The 22529-nt window shown below is 31.2% G+C and overlaps 1 protein-coding gene across 2 annotated transcripts; it reads left to right on the plus strand.

The window, feature by feature from the left end:
- The first annotated feature begins 1366 nt into the window (after positions 1–1366).
- Positions 1367–10201, plus strand: LOC120081242 (probable chalcone--flavonone isomerase 3). Of its 2 annotated transcripts, none has more exons than XM_039035953.1 (5): positions 1367–1527; positions 1811–1894; positions 6031–6186; positions 7796–8022; positions 9809–10201. In XM_039035953.1, exons 1-5 carry the CDS (start codon positions 1401–1403, stop codon positions 9968–9970), a joined length of 756 nt encoding a protein of 251 aa, XP_038891881.1. In that variant the 5' UTR covers positions 1367–1400; the 3' UTR covers positions 9971–10201. The 2 variants fall into 2 exon arrangements, with proteins under 2 accessions (XP_038891881.1, XP_038891879.1); XM_039035951.1 differs by having other exon boundaries at positions 1446–1523; positions 9809–10198.
- The last annotated feature ends 12328 nt before the right edge of the window (positions 10202–22529 follow it).

Genomic DNA, 22529 nt, shown 5'->3' on the forward strand with positions numbered 1-22529 from the left:
AATTAAGAATAAGAACTAAATAATTATGTCAATCCAAACATATCTCTAACCCATTTTTTTTTTCCTTTTTTGAATTCAACAATTTATGAAGTGAATATTCAGATTTCTAACCTCATCGAGAATACAGTTTTGTTCATGTTGAAATACCTTAACTCATTGAATTAAAGGTTCAAATTCTTCCGACCATATTTTGTTTAATTAAAAAAAAAGGTTAAATTGTAAATTTGTTTTTATAATTCAGAGAAAATTAGAATTTAGTCCCTATGATTTGTGATTAGAATTTAGTTTATGTCTTTATAATAGTTTATATGATTTGTGATTAGAATTTAGTCCCTACTTTCAATAAATATTAAATTTAGTCCCTGAAAGTTAATTTTTACCAAAATTGATTAAATAATAATAATAATAACAATTTTTATGCAAGAAAATAAAATATGTGAATATGTTTTTAAAATTTATAGTAAAAATATTATAGATGACAAAAAGTTTTTTAAAAAATCAACAATAAACAAGCATTAGAGACTAAATTTAAGATTGTTTGAAAGTAAGGTCACGCTTACTAAACTCTAATTAAAATTGGTGTAATTACAATGAGAATATAAATAGTAAAAATAATAGGTCCCACTTAATATTTAAACACATTTTGATTATAGATTTGAAGATGGGTCCCATAATTAGATGGATTACGTTCCTCTAGAGATAAACATGGCTTAAATTATAACTTTTAAAATGTATAAACCAAGGCCACGTTTATCTCACATGATTCGGAATCCGAATTCAATACCTTATTTTCTCCGACATTCCCCTGCAACCTGACACATTATGCTCTTGTGCTTCCAAGATTGAAGACTATTTCTACAAACCAATGCTAGTTGGTGAATGAAGGTGCACTTTGTTAGTATAAATAGTAACTTTCAATTCTTTGAAGCTTTTCTCAACCATACTTTTCATGTCCTTAGGTTATTTCTCATTCGAATGTGATCTCAATTCATTCATGTACCCCTCCTAAACTCATGTCGTTACAAAAACCTTTACCTTTACCGTTATTTTTACCATTGGAGTCAATTAGTAACAATAGCGATAATGACAACGGTAAAATGTGACAGATTCATAATTCAAGATAAATGCGATAAAAAATAATCTAATTATGTTTGCAATTCAAGTCTATTACAATTCATTCATCAATGAAATTTTATTTCGATTACACCAATTTTTATTACCGATAACCATAACTAAAATTGTAAGATCTATCAAACCAAGGGATCAAATTTGCAATTTAAAAAAAAACGGTTACATAAACAACAAAAGTAGAGATATATTGAAGGATTTTATAGAAGAAAGCAAGAATTAAACCACCAAACCAAACTCTCTACCTACTCTCCCCTGCATCCGCACCGATAATGACAGAGCTCTATTTATGGCGTCCATTACCAAAGCTTAAAATCCCATCTCCTTCACCCGCGACCCTATTTCTGCTCCGCCGCTCAACAACTTCCTTTCCTTCGTCATCGCGGTCGCCATCAGTAAGCTCTTCTTCATTTTCCTCTCTTTAACACAGCAATTTTTTTCTCGCCTATCAACTGCTTATGTAAACGTCTCAATGGAAACCTGCATGTGATTTCACTCCAATTTGTCTCTGTGCTCTCAGATTTGGGCCTCTTATGTGTCTATGGCCTTTGAAATACGAATTGGTTGATGGGTTTTGTAACTATTGTTGCGTCTTATGTGTTTTCAACTTGGGGTTTTGTTTGATTCTGTGTGAATTGGCTGATGGTTTTGTGTGTTGGGTGTTTGGAATTTTTGTGAACAGTGGGGAGTGAAGTGGAAGTGGTAGCCGACATTGCTTTCCCTAAGCAGATCGTCAAGGCCAACCCGTTGTCTTTGTTTGGTCATGGTAAGTCCGTCTCCTTTCATTTCATTTTTTTTTCTCCACAAAAAAAAAATGTCCTTGTTGTTTCAAGAATACCTCTATTATTGAAGTTAAGTAGAAATTTATTAGAATGTTGGATGAAAATCGATATCCGAAATGGTGTGACGATAACTCAGAAATAAAATTGGAATCCAAACATCGTTCCATTTTAGGTCACCATGACTTCCGTTTCAAGTATCTTTGATTTAATTAAGATTTAATATTATCATTAATGATTAATGTGATCCATGATATCAAAACACAATCTCTTAGAGATCAATATAGTTGATCAATGTCTCTTTTAGTTCAAAGATCTTAGCTTTAAATTGAATTATAAAATATTAGGGTTTTATTATACTAAAAGTTACCCAAGTCTTAATTTGCATCAAAAATTCAAATGGACTTTTATTCTATGCATAGTTTTAAAACATTTATAAGTTGTTGAAGTTAATAATACAATTTTTTAAAGAATATGATTTTTTTAAAAAAAAATAAAGGACAATTCAAAGAGCATTTTTGGCAATTATTTTCTTTTTTCATTTAGTAATTACCAGGTGAAGATTGAAAATGGTGATTGATGGCTTTATCATTTCTTTTATATCATTTTTAAGTATATGAGGGTTGTTGGGATGTTCAATGCACATTTAGTTTCTAGAACTATTTTATTATCTAAGCTTTTTCTCGAGAAAAGAAAAAATATATATATTTTATCTAATTCTCCATTTGATAAGCATTTGATTTTTAATTTTTATTTTTGAAAATTAAGTATATTTCGTTCCATTTTTTATAATGATTTGCATCTTTTTTAAGTACCATAGTTGAATTTTTAGCTAAATTTAAGAAACAAAAACTTTTTGAAAGACTTTTTAATTCAAGAAAAAATTTAAACACGAAAGTAGTATTCATATCTTTAATTTTTAAAAATAAAAACAAAATTATTATAACCCGAGTCTTGACTTTTGAAATATTCCATTTAGTTTTCAAAAGATTTAATTTATTCTAGTATTTTTACCGTGATTATCTTTTGACAAAATGGTTGTTGATCGAGGATGTCGCTAGAACATGGTAGAAGAAAATGCATATTATCTATTTCCATTTTAATTGTTCAAAGACTAATAGAATGGAAATATATATATATATATATTTGGACAAGAATCTTTGCAAATTATTATTTTTTCCATAAATTGAAATAATATTTTTTTTCTAAGAAATCCTCTTTTCCCACGATAGTTTTAAGTTCTATTTTGTGAACTTTAAATCTTGTTCTATTTTAGTCTTTAAATTTTAAAAAATGTCTATTGTAGTCTCTAAACTCCTAAAAAGTGTTTACTTTTGTTCATACTATTAACATTCTATTAACTCTTAAACATAATTGTAAGATAGTTTGTATGTTTAGATGATAGGTTGTGAAATAAGTTAGTCGTGCTAAAAAAATTTAAGGTTTCAATTTTAAATTAGGTAGTAAAATGATTTTTCTATTGGAGATCTAAAAAGTCATTTTCCATACAATATTTTGACCGTTCACTATTTTGGCACGTTGGTTATCTATATTTTTTACTTCACCTTCATCTTGCTCAATTCATGCTAAATGTAATTTTATCCTTAAATAGATTTCATCTTAAAGTGTTAATCTTAATAATAAAGATTAAAATAAACATTTTTTAATAGTTCAGGAACTAAAACAAATGTTTTATAAAATTTAGAGATCAAAACATAACAAACTTCAGAGTTCAGGGATCAAAATAGAATTAAACTTTGAAGATAATACTTGGAAGTTTATTTTTTAGAACAGAAATATGAAGTAAGGATATGCTGAACAATGTTATTGTTTTTAGTTTTAAATTCTTTTAAGGATCATATAGATTAAAATATACATGTAAATAAAAACTTAGATATATATTTAAATATGGATGTTTTAGAGAGAAAAATAAAGCATAGTAAATTTAAAGACATGAAATAAAATTATTTAGAGAGAGAAAAATTAGCGAGAGATATGCTAGAGAGAATATTAGTTTAAACTTCATAAAAATATTAGTAAGTTCTTGGAAACGAGAAATTTTAGGGAGGAAAAAAGATATATAAAGAGAATTTACGAGTAAATGATGTGTAAAAAAAAAAAATATATAAATGAAAAAAACTAAAATATCATTTTTGTTTTCATACTTTTGGTTTTGAAACATTAAACATTAAGAGTAAATGATATGTTAGAGAAATAAATATAAATGGCAAAAATAAAGAGATTTTAAAATATAAAAAAATATTTAAAAATATTTACATTTTATAGTTGAAACTTTTGTTATAAAGTATAAATGTTTTTTAGACTTTTCTATTTATAAAAACTTTTCTTTAAAGAAATATATACTTTGAATTATCTTCTATCTTTGTGCTGAGGACTATAGTAAAAGAAAACTTATTCTATCTTTGTTTTTCTACTATCAATGTTTAATTTTTATTCATATACTTTCAATAAATCTTAAACTTAATCCACATGGTTAGTTGGTTAATTTATATATATACCATCCCTAAAAAAGTTTGGAAACTAATTCGAAATGTTTTTCTAAGAAAATTATTATTATTATTTAACCCATCTTAATAAATTTAATTTTATTATTAAAATTAAATATTTGAAAGTATAGAGATTAAATTTTTTTTTTATAAAAATGGAGAATTGTATTAAGAGAGGAAGAAAAGTTAGAGAGAAATTTTATGAATAAAAAAGTTAGAGAGTTTTTTTTGGGGGAAATATTTGATTTTTAGAAATAAATTGAGAAGTGTGTTAGAAGAGGAAGAGAACTTAAATTAAATGAAGATTAATATTTTATAGAGATAAAAAAAATGTTATGTAGATATGAAAATTCTAGAAATAGAAATAAAATTTAAATAGATAATTTTTACAAGAGAAATTTGGATTGCAAGAAGTTGGGAGAAAAAAGTGTTGGAAAGAGATGTTGAAGAGAAAGGATGAGCATTAGAAGAAAAATGAGTTTTTAAAAACAAAAATGTCTTGATTTTTTTTTTTCAAATTTACATGTAATTTCAGCAACGTTTAAAAAAAAAAGTAAAAAGAAGAATATTAGAATTGATTATCAAACGACATGGTTCTTTAAAAGCAGATAAAAACATATAACAGAAGATGAAATGATTATCAAACGGACACTTCGAAATAATTGATATAGATTGAGACATAAAAGATAGCTAAAACAAAGGAGAGATGCTAACACGAACATGACTCACCAATAATCTTATGAGACTAGAAATTAGATCTCCCATCATAATAAAAAAGAAAAAAAAAAGGAAAAAAGGTAAGAGATTTATGTTTAAAAAAAAAAATCTTACAAAGATAAGAGTATATTTATTGTAATTTGAGTGCATTATATATGCATATATGTTAGGTTTTTGAATACTAAGAAACATATATAAAATTGTAAAATGTAACATTGTTAAAAAATAAAAACATTTATAAACATAAACTTTTTTTTTTTTTAATAATATGTGGAATGGAAGAATCAAATATCTAACTTCGAGGTTGATGGTACAAACATTATGTCAGTTGAAGTATGCTCATTTTAGCAATTGTGAAAATAAGTCATTCTAGAAAAAACTGAAAACTTTGATAACCACTCAAAAATAACTTTTGAAATAATTTCAAAGTTTTTTTTTCTTTTACAAAATAAAAATGATTTCTTTTACAAAAATACTTTTTCTCTATGATCAATCAAAACATCCCCTTAAACTCCATTCATTTTTGTTAAACTAAAATATGTATTATATTTTATATTATAAATTGTATGATCCCATTACAAAATAATAAATATACAATTTTTTTTAACATAAAATATATTCAAAAAATAATTAAAAATAATTTATATTTCGAGAAATTATTTCAAATAGTAAAATTGTTGAAAATATTTACAAGATATAGCAAAATTTTAAAACTATTAATGATAGACGTTGATAGACACTGATAAATACTTCTATCAGTATCTGTCAATGTCACTGACTATTAGTGCCTATCAATATCTATCATTGATAATTCTAAAATTTTGTTATATTTTATAAATATTTTGATTCATTTTTCTATATTTAAAAACGACCCTTATATTTCACTTAATATATAACAGGAATTACAGAGATAGAGATTCATTTTCTACAAATAAAGTTGACTGCCATTGGAGTTTATTTGGAGCCTTCAATTGTGGAGCATTTGCAGCAATGGAAGGGAAAAGCTGCTAAGGACTTAGAGGAAGATGATGACTTCTTTCAAGCTATTGTTTCTGGTATATCTCCCTAATTTCATTACCCTAATTATTCTATTTAAACTATACCACTCCATAACACATGCACTTTAAATTTATAGGACGTGTTTCATGTCTATGATCTAGGTCACACATATACACAAAAACATCCTACATTATTAACTTCAACTTGAATAGTTCTGACCAATAACAAAATAAAAATTATTAAAAGATATAAGGACAAAAATAAAGATGAAATCCTGCAATAACTTGTTCTATATATATAGTATAAATATGTTTGTGGTGCCGGTTATTTATTGGTTTCCAAATTATCCATCTCACGATTAGCTAGTTGACGGGGCGATAGCTTTTTGTATTAAATTAAAATTTTATTAAAATATTAAAATTGTTACTTTGTATTTGAGATAATTAAAATTGGTATTGAATCTTAATAATTTTTTAAACAAAAATTTAATTAAAAAACTAGATATGCTTCCAATATTATTATTATTATTATTTTACAATATGTGAGGTGAGAAAATTGAACCTATAACTTTGAGCTTAACTTTGAGCTTGATAATACAACCACTATGCCAGTTAAGTTATACTATTTTGGCAATATGCTTTCAAAATTAATCTTTTAAAGCAAAAATGTAAAATTTTTATAAATGAACTTCTTGAATTCAAAAAAATATATTAAATTAAGGTTAAATTATATAACAATATCCTTGAACTTTGTTATTTGTCTAAAAAATACTCGTATCATTTTAAAAATTGCAAAATTATTTCTTAGTTTTTTTTATAAACGTTTCAAAATACATTTGAGTATAAATCTTTTAGAAATTTCGAACATAAATTAAGACTTAAGATTGTGTGACGATGACTTAAAATGATGTGGTAATTCACATTTTCGTTCAATGCCACTACTACCACCCTTTTATATCACAGTTTCCATCCACAATTATGAAGAATTTATACTTTAAAGTACTTTTGAAACGTTTTTAAATGTTTCAATGGCAATATTGCAACTTCTGAAAGTACATGAGTATTTTTTAGGGTAATTGCATTAGGTAGCACACTTTTGAGGATAATAATTAAGTGTACAACAACATTTGCAAATGTAACATAATCTATCAATGATAGATTCTATCGCTAATAGACTCCTATCGATGGTATGATCTATCACTGGTAGGCCGCTAGTAGCCATATGATCTATCCCTGATAGACTTCAAACGCAAAATCTAAATTTTTCTATATTTACAAATTTTATGCATTGTGCTATATCTGCAAATACTTTAGTCATAATTGTTATATTTGTAACTGGCCATTTTTTTGAATTAATGGCAAAATTCAAAGGCGTTTCTTATAATTTATCCTTAAAATAAAATACAACATACGTACAATGTCATCAAAGTTTTTTAGTTTCAATAATAGTAGAATTACGTAAAACTTGTGTCTTCATTGATCAGATAGTCTTTCAATCAAAATTGTAAGATTCGAACTTGTGACGTTTTATACTCAAAACAAACACGTTATAATCCATCGAGTTAATCATATCTTTCTATCTATTGTCGACTCGTAACTTTAATTGAGAAACCTAAATCTTAAATACTAAACCCTGAACGCTTCGACTGAATTTTAATGGTGACAGCTCAAGTGGAGAAGGTTATAAGAGTTGTGGTGATCAAAGAGATCAAAGGGTCACAATATGGGGTGCAATTGGAGAGTGCAGTTAGGGATAGATTGGCAGCTGATGACAAATATGAGGAAGAAGAGGAAGCTCAATTGGAAAAAATTGTTGAATTTTTTCAGTCCAAATATTTGAAGGCACATTCTATTATAATCCTCCATTTCCCATCAGCTTCAACCATTGCTGAGGTAACTAACATCTCAAAATGTTTTGAAAACTTTTCAATTTTTTTGTTCCTTTTTAGGTTTAATTACAAGTTTGTCCCTATATATGGTTTAGAAAACGTTATAATTTAGTTTTCTAGTTTGATAAAAATCTTGATACAAAGTTCCTACTTCCTATCGTATGGACTATTTATGAAAGTTTTATCAAACTATGAAAGACTAAATTCTAATTTTCTTCGAATTATAAGGACTAAATTTACCTTTTAACCTTTAATTAATTTTAAACAAATCATAAGTTTGTTTATTGTTTTGGTAAATCTACTACTCTTTAACAAATAAACCAAACAAAAATGATTCTTTAGTCATATTTGACATTTGTTTCATTTTTTTTCTTCTAATTAAGTTTGTTTGTTTACAATTTTCTCTAATTAATTTTAAATATTGAATTACAAGTTTAGTCTATGAACTTTTAGTTTTGTGTTTATTTGTCTTTTGAACTTTAAAAAGCTTCTAATAAGTCCTCATTAGAGATATCCAATAATTTCCCTACGGAGACGAGGCCGCGTCCTGAACAGGGCGGGAATTCCTCGGCGAGGAATGGGGGAGGGAGTGGGGAAAAAATTCCTCATGAGCTAAACACATTCCCCGACCCGGCCCCACCCCATTTCCTGTCCCCGCCTCGATTAACTTTTACGTATTTATTTAGTATAATTATCTAATGTTATGTTATTGTTATTATTATATAAATATTACATTTAAATTTCACATTTGATTATTTATTAGGAAAGATAATGAATATGTTTAAATTGAATATTTAAATTTAGATTATATAGGGGAATAAATTGATTTATATTTATTTATTTCTACTAAAAAATTGATTAGCTTTTTTAGGTCAAAATTTGAGTAATTTATCCTTTAATTCAAATTATTATATACAACTAACCATAATAAATAATTTAGTAATAAAGTTAATTATTTAATTAAAATTAAAGTTAATTATTTAATTAAAATCTACTCACATCAATGGTTTTGGCTTTTTACAAAAAATAAAAAATAAAAAAAAAATAACGGAAAAAAGTTCATCGCAGGGAATTTGATCCCCAAATTCTCCGCAAGGAATTCTCGCCCCAATACCCGTGGGGAATTTCACGAGGATGTGGAATAAAATGGGAAGCGGGGACGGGAATGGGGAATGGCCTCCCCGGACCCGCCTCGCCCTGTGGACATCTCTAGTCCTCCTTGAACTTTCAACTTTATGCTCAATAGATCCATCATCTTTAAAAAGTGTATAATAGACCATTCCACATAATTTTAAACTTCCTATTCAATAAATTTCTACATTTCAATTGTATATCATTTATCCATAAGAGTCAATTATATATATAATAATAGATCAATTAATTTTACAAGGTTTAAAATACCAGGAACATATTATGTACAAAATTGAAAATTTAATGATGTATTGGACATTTTCTAAAGTCAATAGTATGTTAAACCTAAACTTAAAAGTTTAGGGAAATTAGACTATTTTTAAAGTTGAGAAACTTTTTTAGACACAAAATTAAAAGTTCAAGTGAAAAAAAAAAACCTTACAATTTAACCTACTTGAAACTAAACAAGTGGAACCGTTAACACTAGAATAATCAAGTATAAACTCGAACCATCAAATTGCTTATAGTTTAACCTATTTGAAACTAAAAAAGTGGAACCGTTAACCCTAGAATAATCAAAGTAACCCAAACAATCAAATTGGATCACATATTGTATATAGTTTCTAAAAAATCTTATATTTGTTACATGGAATTTGCAGATAGAGGTTTCATGTGATGGAAAAGAGGACTCAAAGATGAAAGTAGAGAATGAAAATGTGGTTGAGATGATTAAGAAATGGTACTTGGGAGGGACTAGAGGTGTGTCTCAACCAACCATATCATCATTGGCTAACAATCTTGCCATTGAGTTATCTAAATGAACCCAATAATTGCCCCTTCTACTACCTTTGGACTTCTTACACAATGTTTTTTTTTTTTTTAGTTATTGTAACCGTGATGACAATCAAATATATGTAATTGCTGTTAAAATCAAGTACGCTAAGTAAGTATCGAGATGAGAATTTAAACATTTGAACTCTTGGTTGAAGATATCTATGTAAGTGTTAAAACTTGTTTTCAGGGTTATTAGACGGTTATCGGTTTTGTTTTCTTACCCTTTTACTCTCGTGAGTACAATTATCTATCCACATTTATTATGTCGGTTCAAATTATTTATTTCCTAATAGACCTAATTCAAATATGGTAAGTGATGCCTATATTAACCTTTAAAAAAAAACACACTCCCTCTTCCCTTTCGATTAAAATTCATTCACTCGTACAAAAGACATTAAAACCCACACTAACTTCTTTTTTATTAAAAAAAAAAAAGAAGAAGAAGAAAGAAAGAAAGAAAAAATGCTCACTTCTCATTCCCTAATCTCCACCCCAACAAGAATTGTGAGAGAACAATAAAAGGTTTTTATTATTTATTTACTAATTAAAACTCAATTAAAATACCTATTAACACTCGATTAGGAAGACATATTAAAGCTACAATAAAATATTTCATAGACTTTTGGTATACTTGTACATTTCAATTATAGAGAAACGAAATAAATCCTAATTTTTTTATTCCTTCTCTATTTTAACTACATCTTTTTTTCTTTTCTTTTCATTTCATTTCTTTTCTTTTCTTTTTAAATTTTTATATCATCACGTTTTTAGTAGATTACATCTATTGGTTCATTTTCATGTAATTCAAAAAGAGTAACAAAGATATTTTCTTTCGGAAAGAATGAAAAGGTATTGTCATAGTGAGTTTAGCTCAACAATAATTGATATGCACTTTGTCTCTTGAGATTGAAAGTTTGATCATCTTTCCATCCCTATAATTGTTAAATAAAATGGGAAGATGTTTTAATCGTTTGATCATATTATATGTTTTTTTTCTTGCACCCATTTGTTATCTTAAAGGGGGAAATATTTAAAATAAATAAATAAAGACCCTATAATGAAGCTTGGTGATATTTCGCTATAATATTCTTGTGTTATTTATGTGTCCATTCTTTCCTATTTCTTACATTTGTGTTGGCTTTTATTACTTTCATGATAATGATTAATCCGTACTAGAAAAAATAGATAACTATTAATTCAAAAAATACTTTCAATTTTGACTATTTATACGCGAGTGAAAAAACTAAATACTTGAAGGAAATATATATGTGAAAAATCTCTGATGTTAAGTGCCACGGTTCACGAGCTTGCTTCTCATGTCCGACGACATCGTTCTTCGTTGATTTGACTTGAAGATAATCCCTCATGGGTAGATTTTTTATTAGTTATTAATTGTTGCTCTTCTTAGTTTCTTTTTTTCTCTTTTGTTCTTAAACAAAATTTAATACACAGTCGTTTTTTTTTTTAAAAAAAAAAAAAACTTCTATAATACACCGTGGATTTTTACATTTAGTTTATGTAATTTAGTTATTAAAACGAAAAATAACCACGTGCATCCACCATGTGGAACAAATGTTTTATTTAACAATATAACTTTGATCATTTTAGAAAGACCCAAACTACTTTTGCTTATGTTTTTTTTAAATTATTAATTAGGGATGTTTTCAAATATAGAAAAATGAACTAAAATATTTACAAAATATAGCAATTTTTTTTAACTATCAATGGTAGACGTCGTCTAACGGTGACATTGATAGTGTCTATTAGCATCTATCATTGATATTTCTAAAATTTTGCTACATATTTTAAATATTTTCAACCGTTTTACCATTTGAAATAATTTTCCTATTAATTATATATTTAAGCATCTTTTAATTACAAGTTTCTATCGTTGAATTCCACATTTTACTCCCTCCCCACCCATCACCATGTTTCTCTATCTTTCTCTCTCAATGACCTATGTCTCTCAACTCTTACCAATCCAAATTCCTAAAATCAAACAAACGAAGAATAAAAACTTGAAAGACATAAAACATGTGAAAAGTTAGAAGGTAAAAAGCTTTTCATTTATTTTATAGAAATTAATTTAAAAATTAATGATGTTACAATAATTATAATTACTAATACAATTTTAAAAAATTAAGATAGAAAAAATTTGTAACATCCTCAACTTCTGCAACTATATAAGTGTTTTTCTTCCTTTTATGGTTTTATTAACATAAATTCAGTCTTCCTCAATTTATTCTCTCAAAAGTTCTGGATTTAGTATTCGAAGATAAAAATTCATTTGGTAAAAAGATCATGTGTATTTGAAGGGAGGATAAAAATGTAGTTCATTCCGTAACAATTCTAAGCAAGAAAGGTGAGCTATGCTTATTGAAGATGACAATTATTTTTATTTTTGTTTTATTTTGTCATTTCTTTAACTACTACATAAAATAATAAATAATAGGTTTCACGTCAATTTATTTGACTATTTATTGTTTTGATTTGTTTCAAGAGAAGATTTTAATTTTGGAGTTTTGTGAAATTTTATGTTTTAACTTAAAATTTGGTTTTTATTTTGGTTGTTGAGAAAATTAATGTAAGCTAAGAATTGAAAAATTGAGAGAAATATGAGGATATCTATATACTTTATTTAAAAATGGGTTCTTCTCAAACTTAAGGAAAAAAAAAACAAAAAAACAAAAACCCCAATTCGCATTGCAGCCCCCTCCATCTTCCTCATCTTCGCGTGAAGCTCCAGCTTAAGGAAAATTTCATAAAATAACCCAAAACCAAAAAATTTTCTATGAATGACCTCTTTCTAAAAGATTTTCTATGGCTGGCCTTTTCCACATGTGAAATACCAGATATACCCTTATTTTTCAAAACCAAAGAAGTGCCTATTCCTATTTGCATTCACATTTGCATTCGAGTAGTCCTTTCCGTTTTCTCTCCGAACTTCATCTGAGGTTCTCGTCGGTCGTCTCTACTCACTTGCCACCGTTGTTGTGATCTGAAAGGTATGAGACTCTTCTCCTTAAATGCATGTTGATATTCTAGCATTGACGAGCATTTAGGGTTCAATCACATATTCGTTCATAATCGATCGTTGAATTAAAGTTACGAGAGCATTTAGATAATGTTAAGCGAGCGTTTAGAGAATACTAAGCAAGTGTTTAGAGATTACTAAGTGAGTGTTTAGAGAATACTAAGCGATTGAATAGATAATACTAAGCTATCAGTAGATAATACAAAGCGATCATTTAAATATTTATTGTGCGATCTTTAATATCTATAGTGCGACTATTTAGATATTTATTGTGCAATCGTTTAGCTATCTGTTATGTGATCATTTAAGGGGTTTTTATGTGATCGTTTAGTTTTTGTTATGCGATCATTTAGTTTTTATCATGCAATTGTTTAGTTTTTGTTATGACCATTTACTAATTATTGTAATGTATACGTTTGTCAAGAGGGTAAGATGGTCGTTGAGAAATATTTTCCTGCTATAGTTTCTTGGTAAGTCCACAAAATTGCATCTGTGATTAAGAATAAGTTGACAAAAGAACAAATGAGAATGTATAGGAAAACGACATTTGGTCCACTATTGGATATAGATCGGGTATTTAATGGACAACTATTCCACCACTTTCTATTAAGGAGGTAGCGGATGCAAACCCAGACGTTATATCATTCAACATTCTAGGGAAGAAGGTAACATTCTCCCAAGACGATTTTAACTTGATAATTGGGTTGTGGTCGACCGGGAAAATAGTAGAAAGAGAAATAAGTTGTGAGAGGCTATGAGATCTCATTCTTGGACCGAAAGATCCAAATGAAAAGGATAGTTCTTGTAAGGATGTGGAAACCGCATTCGAGAAGTTCAATTTTACTAATGACGAAGATGCTGTCAAAGTTGCATTGGCGTTATTCATTGAGACGATGATGATTGGAAAAGACAAGAAAACCCAATTCAATTTGAATGTATTTGGGATTGTCAATGACCAAGAAGTATTTGTACATTATGATTGGCCATCTGTCTTTTATAAATGTACATTGAATAGCATGAAGACTATCATACGTGGGAAGAAGGAGACATATGATTCAAAGAAAGCAGAAAAAGGTAACCATGCCTCATATTACTGTATAAAGGGATTCACACTTGCATTCTAGGTATGTACTTTTGTTTCTAATTCAATTTAATATACAATCTTTGTATCATGTTTGTGTAACAAAGCTCCCATATTGTAGGTTTGGGCTTACGAAATTTTATCCACATCAAGTAAGTTCATAGCCACCAAAATCAACAAGGTTACAATTCCTCGAATTCTTAGATGGACTTGTTCGCGTGCTCCATCTTATAAATCATTAGGCAACAATGTTTTCCAACAAAAAAAGTAAGTAACCAATTGCTTAGTAAGTAATCTATCATAGTTTCATGCATTATGACTTGCTCATTTGTTAATGTACAGACTATGTTGTGTCGAGACTTGTACTGAGCACAAATGAGATAAGGTACAAGGAGGACCGACTAGAAGGACTTGATGTGGTCCATGCTGATGGAGAAAGAATGATCGAAGGGGTTAAACACTCTATCGATACACTCTAGTCCTTTGGGAGGCACGAAGGGCATGAACCCTATGTAGATCGACCCGTAAATGAGAAACATACCACAGAGCCATAACCACATAGGCCGGTTCAGACTAACCTTGAGAAGGGTAAGAGGGCATGTGACGAATTCTCAAATAAACAACAGAAGTCCTTAAGACATCTTCATTCCAAATCTTACAAGGTGCTTAGGGAGGAAATTAAATAAGTTCTTTGAGATTTGTGAAATTTGACTACCATGGTTCGTCAGATGGGAGATACATTTACTGTCCAATATCATCTGATGGGCCAACAACTAAACGAAATAAAGTTGCTAGTCCAGCATCTGAATAAGGTATGTATTCTTGTATCCTTACAGTCGTTTAAATATTCTTAAATGATCGTTTAGTTAATCTTAGACGATCATTTATATTATCTCAACGATCATTTACATATTGTTAAACGATCGTTGAGATATTATTAAACAATCATTGGGATATTCTTAAACGATTGTTATGATAATCTTAAACAATCGATGTGATAATCTTAAACGATCGTTTGTATTATCTCAATGATCGTTTATATATTGTTAAAGGTTCGTTGAGATATTATTAAACAATCATTTAGAATATATATAGGCAATCATATAGAGAATATTAAATGATTACCTCCGATAACAGAATATTTGGTTTGATTGTTCAGGATAGTAATATAAGGACTGATCATGATGGGAGGATTTCTCGTGATGATGATGATAATAATGATGGTGACAATAATGACATTCAAGTGCCTAAAGAAATTGAGGTTGTTGATATTGGATGAACTCCCTATCATGAGCAATCCAAATCTCATACCAGCGACGCTGGGACGATTAATGAGCAGTCCAAAACTCAAGAACTGGTTCCAACGTCTTAATTGATAGACAACGTCAATGATCCAACCGTCAATGAATGGTCATTTCATCAGATCGCTGATGAAATACATGAACTCCTCACTCAACCGTTCAATCTTATAAGTCATTTTGATTCGGATTCAACCAAGGTTGTAGGAACTGTAACTCAAAGGAGGACAATGAAGTCAAGGTAAGGCTATTGCATGAATTAGTTTTCTTAACATTGTACTGCCACTCATTTTTATATTTAAATGTAGGATAAAAATGACCAACAACATTGGCAGCGACATAGTTGTTGGTTATCTTCAACTCGTGGCTAGAGAAAAAGCTTTGATGTTAATTTCTGTTGGATTTGACCAACGACATTGGAAGTTCAAGATGGGCAATGGGAAGTGAAGAGATTGAATGTGACACTCCAGAAGGAAAAGTCTCTAGATTGTGCCATTTTTTGTACTAAATTTATATAATACTGTACAACTAGTAGTGATAGGGCTAGTTTAACACAGTCTAATATGGCATTGTTTATGTATGTTGCCCAGTTGTGGGAAAATAAATATTTATGGTAATTGAATTCAATTTGCACTGTACATTTGCATTCAATCGAATAATAATTAACAGAAAGATCGCATACAATTAACTAAGCAATCGTCAAAAACTAAGTAAACAATCACATATGAATAATTAAAAGATCACATACAAGTAACTAAGCAATCATCCATAACTAAGTAAACGATCGCATATGAATAACTAAAAGATCACATTCATATAACTAAGTGATCACACAGAATTAATAAACGATCGCACATAATTAATCAAAAGATCACATACATATAACGAAGCAATCACACAAAATTAAGTAAATGATCGCACATGAATAACTAAAAGATCGTATACATATAACTACATCGTGTACACATTATGTATCATTGAGCCTAGATGGGTCAGTGCCAGGTGTTATTAATGTTTGTTTGCATGTTTTCTTATTATGTTATCTCTGACCACATCGTGTACACTTGTGTATTTTTCGTGGCTCCTCTCCAGTAGAAGGTATCCTAATGGTTTGACATCGATCGACACATGGTACCTTTCGTGGTGGTAGAACTTTGAAATCTTCAAAATTTGGTCTTTGACTCCATTCTTATTTATGTCCAACTGGGAAGATTGGTTTGGCATAAACAACAAACACACATTCAACTGTAAACTATTTTGCACATAATGTTTGAACATTAATGTTTCTAAGGGTTTCCGTAGATATTGCATGTGAGCACAGGATCTTGATGCATTGGTTCGGCCGTCACACCAGGATATTGATGGAGCTTAACCCAAGATATCTGAAACTTAGACATTCTATAAGCTTTCACCGCCATGTAAAAGTGTGAGATTATGTCTTTATTCTTGAATTTGTCAATCAAATTGTTCTGAATATGGTATATACATAGGGCATGAAATTCATCAGGGAATATACTTGAGACAGCCTTTGCAATTGAGATGTGACGATCTGATATAATCACTAAATTCAAAATGTCTCCTATCAAAGTCTTCAAATGAGTCATGAACCAAGTCCTAGTGCAACATTCTCACCATCTACAATACCGAAGGCGATAGGATATATGTTATTATTACCATCAATACATGTTGCTATTAACAACATACCTTTGTATTTCTCGTGCAAATGGGTCCCATCAATAACGATTATTTTTATATCTCAAAAACTACGATGGATACAGTTAAAAAAAACCCTTTGATACACAAACCAAGTGCCATGAAGACGTACTTAAAGTATTGTCCGTTCTCTACTTCAACCTCAAAGATCGTACCTTGATTTGCAAGCTTAAGTGTCTCGCCATATGCCCTAACAATAGCATATGATCCTTTCGGTGACTCTTATGCAAACATCAATCCATACTCTCTAGCGCGATAAGCCTGCCTGTAACACATATTCACTCCATCATCTCATCGGACATCCTCAATTATACCTTCGAGCGGTATGTTTAACCAGCTTGTTCCTATTTTAACTTGATTAAGTGTCCAAGAATCCAACTTTTTGCTTGTCGATGATTACCCATTCTCCTTTCGAGAGAACATGTATGTTCGCTAGGATATTTCATCACTTTGAAGGCATCATTTCTTTCATTTTTTTTTTGTACAGACCCTCTACTTGCATTCTTCTACCAAACACCAAACAGTTAGTAAGCTCTTTGTTGACTTTTTTACATGGTAGTAAAAGTTCTTTCTTATTGCAAGCATCGATAATTTAACTGATAAATCATATTTCGAAAGAAAGTTTGACCAACCTTTATTCCTTGTCATTCAGACAGTCATGAGATATTGTGATGAGTTCATCATACGATGGTCTCTTTAATAGTTTGGGTATATCTATAAATGGTTAGGGACGAATGTGTTGGGGATGATGCCCTAAAGTCTCGTGTTCTGTAGTTTGTAAACAGTTTGTACGAACGCTTGTGATGTAATATATGATATTTACTTCACTTCTTGACTTTGCACATTGGATGTTTTATTTGCTTTACCATAAACCAATAAACTAAAATCCCTGGTTGTCATTATGTAACTTAAGTATGTATGTGGTGACATACAAGTGGATCATGTCATAAGTGATAACTAAAATGGTCTGTAGTATATGGATATAGGAGGGAAATCTTATCCTGGTAACACTACGGATGCGGCCCGCTTTGTGGAATGGTTACAAGTGTTGTGACTTGCCACAGATCGTTTGATCCTAATCATTCATGTGGGGACACGCGAGTGGGGCATCCTATAAAAAGAGTTTTTATAAGACCTAACCACGAAGTGTTAACATCTCGTTATATATCGCCATTCATGACAGAGACTTCACTTCACTAGAATGACCATAAGTAACATGACCTCAATCTTGAGTGAGTTGGGAACTCCTACCATTAAGGGCAGTCCTTTTATTTGCATGAGTGTGAGTGGCCAGGTCGCCGACTTAAACCTACCACTTTGGGGATTCGTTTGATTTGGGAGCTGGGAACTCAACTACATAAGATGGAATTCACTCCTTCCTCGAAGTAGGGATAAGTAGATAGATTACTCCCTTAAGGGCTGATCCCGGGGCTCGAACGATGTAGCGCCACACACCTTCTCATAGCCTGAGAGGTGTCCACACATAGTAGGACTATGTTGTATTGTTCATTAGAGGGATCAGTGGTACTTAAGGAGTAAGATGTAACTACAAGGGCAAAACGGTAAATTAGTCCAACTATACTTATGAGCATCTGTGAAGGGTTATCGTACTGATGATTGGTTATATCTGATGGGCACAGAAATATATCTGTGGTAAGAAGAGTTCAGTTGTCGGTCTTTAGTGGAATGCCTGACAGTTAACGGATGGTGGATCTCGTGGCTAAAGAGTTTAGTCAGCTATTCACGTACTGTTGGAGCTTCCAGCTACATGTCCATAAGGTCTCCTTCGTAGCTCAATGGATTCAAGTTGAGAATCAGTTTTTGGGTCAATTTGAAGTATTCAAATTGACAAAAGGGAGTTTGATTGTATCCTAGCTTTACTAAACGATCATATAGACGATCACCTAGCTTTTCCTACACGGTCGTGTACCTCGCCTAAACGATCAAGCATCTTGACTATACGATAGTCCTTGCCTTCTCCCACTTGCTTGATCATTGTATACGACCTATTTTTCTCCTTCTCTCTACCAAATTCGAATAAAGCCCACTCTTTGGATTCTCACTCAGAGAATACTAAGGTCTCCAAATGGTGGTGTCATCCCGATCTTCCTGCTATTCGTGTGGAGTTTTTCGTGGTAGACGACTGGGGTGTTGTTGAACGATAGCCTGTTGTTCTAGTGAGAGCGTAAGGAGGCCGTTCGTGGAGAGAGCGAGATTTACTGTGAAGAGAGTCTTCAACTGGTAAATTTCTCGTTCTCTTGTTAATTTATCTATAAGCATGCTAGTAATTTAGTTGTTTAATGCATATCTGTTTGTGTAAATGTAAATATGGAAATTCTATCACAATGTTTTGGAAAGATCTGCTGCCGCTCAGAGGTACTCTTGTTTAAAAGTTCCTTCAATTGGTATCAGAGCCAGGTTTCCGATATTCCAAATTCATTGATGCAAAGAATTGAATTTACACGATGGGTAAAAGCATGTCTACTCTGTGTTTTAGTTGTTAATTCGTTTGTGGATGTGTGGATTAATGGAGTTTTCTGGGATGAAACCTCGGTTTGTTAAATTCTTTTACATTTCAAGTTAATTGTAAAGGCCCCTGCGTTTTTTAGGCATTATTAACTGCTATCGAGTCTGTATTCAAAGTAGTTTGAGTCTGTGAGTCGTTTGTGAAGAAGCTTCATAGCAAGGGTTGCTGTTCTTCAAGGATGAAGACGACCAAGCATTGGTCGGGTCGTGTAGACGATGAGGTAGACGATCACTGAGTATCGGATGCTCGGGAGTCGTTTAATGCATGCGCACTAGACGATCGTATAGATCAGCAAGCTTCATCGCTTAGTTTTTGACTATACAATTACAGAGTAAATCACGTAGTAAATCATTTACCTATCATGTGTTAAGCGATCATCTAGATGATCAGGCTTCGCAACCTCGTTGTCGTCTAAGAGATCGTTTAGCATCCACGCGTATCGTCTAGTATGTTACACGATCGTTTACCTGGAGGCATTTACTAAACGATGGGAGCTTTGCCCGACGATTCAAGACCCGATTCGCCTGTGAACCGGTTTGCTCGGTGGAAAAATGTAATAGATAGAATTTTTCATTCTGGTTTAAGAAGTGGTTCATCCCGGTCCATTAATCTGTGATTTTATATATGAGATGTATGGTTTATTTTATATGTCATATGGTATGCACATATAGAAAAATCCCACCTTAGGTTATGCATTGGTAATGCATCATCTCTTTATTATAAGTGTTATGATTTAGAGAAGCATGATTTAAATTATGTAAGAGCATGTTCATGCATCATATAATATAAGAGTTATATTTATGCATGCATAAAGCATTGACATGCATCATCTTTGTATTATAAATGTTATAGTATAAGGGTGTATGGAAAGCATGTGTGCTTGGTTGTTACTCGTATATAAAATTTATGTATAGTAATGATCGAACATTGCATGAAGCATGATACATAGGTTAAATTTATAAGCGTTATAAATACCTAGTTGTGTTGCAATGTATGTTTTAGTTGTTTCTTTTATAATGGTTATAAACAGAAATTAGAACTAAAAGCAATAAGAAAGATATGCATGCCAACTTAGGTTTAATTCATGGTTTTAAAATGTTTTAAACTTGAATGAGATATACCTAAGATCACGGTTCTAATATGATTAGTAACCTTAGGCTTTAATCTTTTAATCAGTTTAATAGGATTAAATTGACTAATAAAAGGTTAAAGTGTAACAACTCTATCTATAAGGGACCTTTTGTCTAAGGTAGGTTCTGTCTAGGCTAGGGTATTTAAGGTGATGGAAATGTAACACCCTTACCTGGGAACCTACTTGAAAAGGTGAATTAGATAGATTTGATGTATGCATGCAAGTTAAAGACAGTCCATTAAAGAGTTTAAATGTCACTACTTGAACTTGTTTTTTTTCAAAGACAAAAGTTGTTTTTGAGTTGACTTAATAAATGACTTGGACTAAAATCAGTAGTGGATTGTCTAGGTTAATGAACCCCTAGGTAGAACATTCAGTGGGAGGTACTTGAGGCATATTATGCTTCATTTAAACCTTTCGCATTTCTCTCTTATAGTCCACACCATGAGATCTACCCTCAGCCTCATGGCACTTTGGAAGTGTCCCCCTAAAGGATGGTGTTTGGGTAGGTCAATATCAAGGTGGATGGAAAGAATGTTCATAGTAAGTGGAAGTGGGAAGTGCGACAGTATATCCCACGGTCTCTCTTATTAGGTTGAATAAAGTTTCTGCGCATCGCCTCGAGGCACCCTGGGAGTGTCCCCCTATAGGATGGTAGTTTTGCGCGATTGTTTATTTGATCTCTTGTAAGAGGATAAGGTTACTTAGTCTCTTGTCCTAATCTTCTTTTTCCCTACGGTGGGCGCATTAGGGCGAGACTCTGAGGCCGAAAAAAAGGAGTTACACTTACGCGGAATTGTTAAGGGTTAACAGTTTTGGACCGAACAAATGGTGGCTGTTAGGTTCAGTTCCAAGAGTTGATTCTACCTAATGGTTGAGAATATCTCATCCCGAGGAAGAGGCATCTGATCACCCCACCGGTGACGTTGGTCCTGCCTCGTTGGGGCATCATTACAAAACAGAAGTCTTATAACTTAGGGTACTTGGAAACTATTTTGCTAAAACTAATTCGTTAGAATCTAGTTTAGCAAAGTCTTATAAGATTTTGTTCTTTTTTTAGCAACAGTTTTAAAATGGCTACAACCACAATCGCTTTACTTTGTGCCGAAAAACATACTGGCGACAACTATTCGAGTTGGAAACATATGATCACGACGATACTCATCATCAAGGATTTGATGTTTTCCCTTACAGAGGTTTGTCCTCCTATTCCAGCTTCAAATGTCGTTCGAAATGTTCGGGAGGCGTATGAACGATGGACATGGGCAAACAAGAAGGCCCGAACCTATATGTTGGCTAGTCTTAGTGACGTGTTGGGCAAGAAGCATGAGCCCATGGTCTCAGCGCGTGAGATCATGGAGTCCCTATGGGGGATGTTCGGACAACCGTCTGGACAGCTCAAGCACGAGGCTCTGAAATACATATTCAACTCCAAAATGAAGGAAGACACCTCTGTTCGTGAACATGTGCTTAACATGATTGTCTACTTTAATGTGGCGGAGATGAATGGGTTTAGAATCGATGAGGGTAGTCAGGTTAGCATCATCCTGCATTCTTTGCCAGAAAGCTTCATCCACTTTGTTAGTAATACGAATCTTAACAAAGTGGAATACAACTTTACAACTCTCCTCAACGAGTTGCAGACATACCAATCTTTACTAAAAAGTAAGGAAAAGAAAAGGGGTGAGGCAAATGTTGCCTCATTTTCTAGAATGTTCCATCGAGGTTTGACCTCAAGGACGAAGTCTGCACCTTCTACTT

Source organism: Benincasa hispida, chromosome 7 (assembly GCF_009727055.1).
Source record: "Benincasa hispida cultivar B227 chromosome 7, ASM972705v1, whole genome shotgun sequence".
In the NCBI taxonomy this organism is placed as follows: domain Eukaryota; kingdom Viridiplantae; phylum Streptophyta; class Magnoliopsida; order Cucurbitales; family Cucurbitaceae; genus Benincasa; species Benincasa hispida.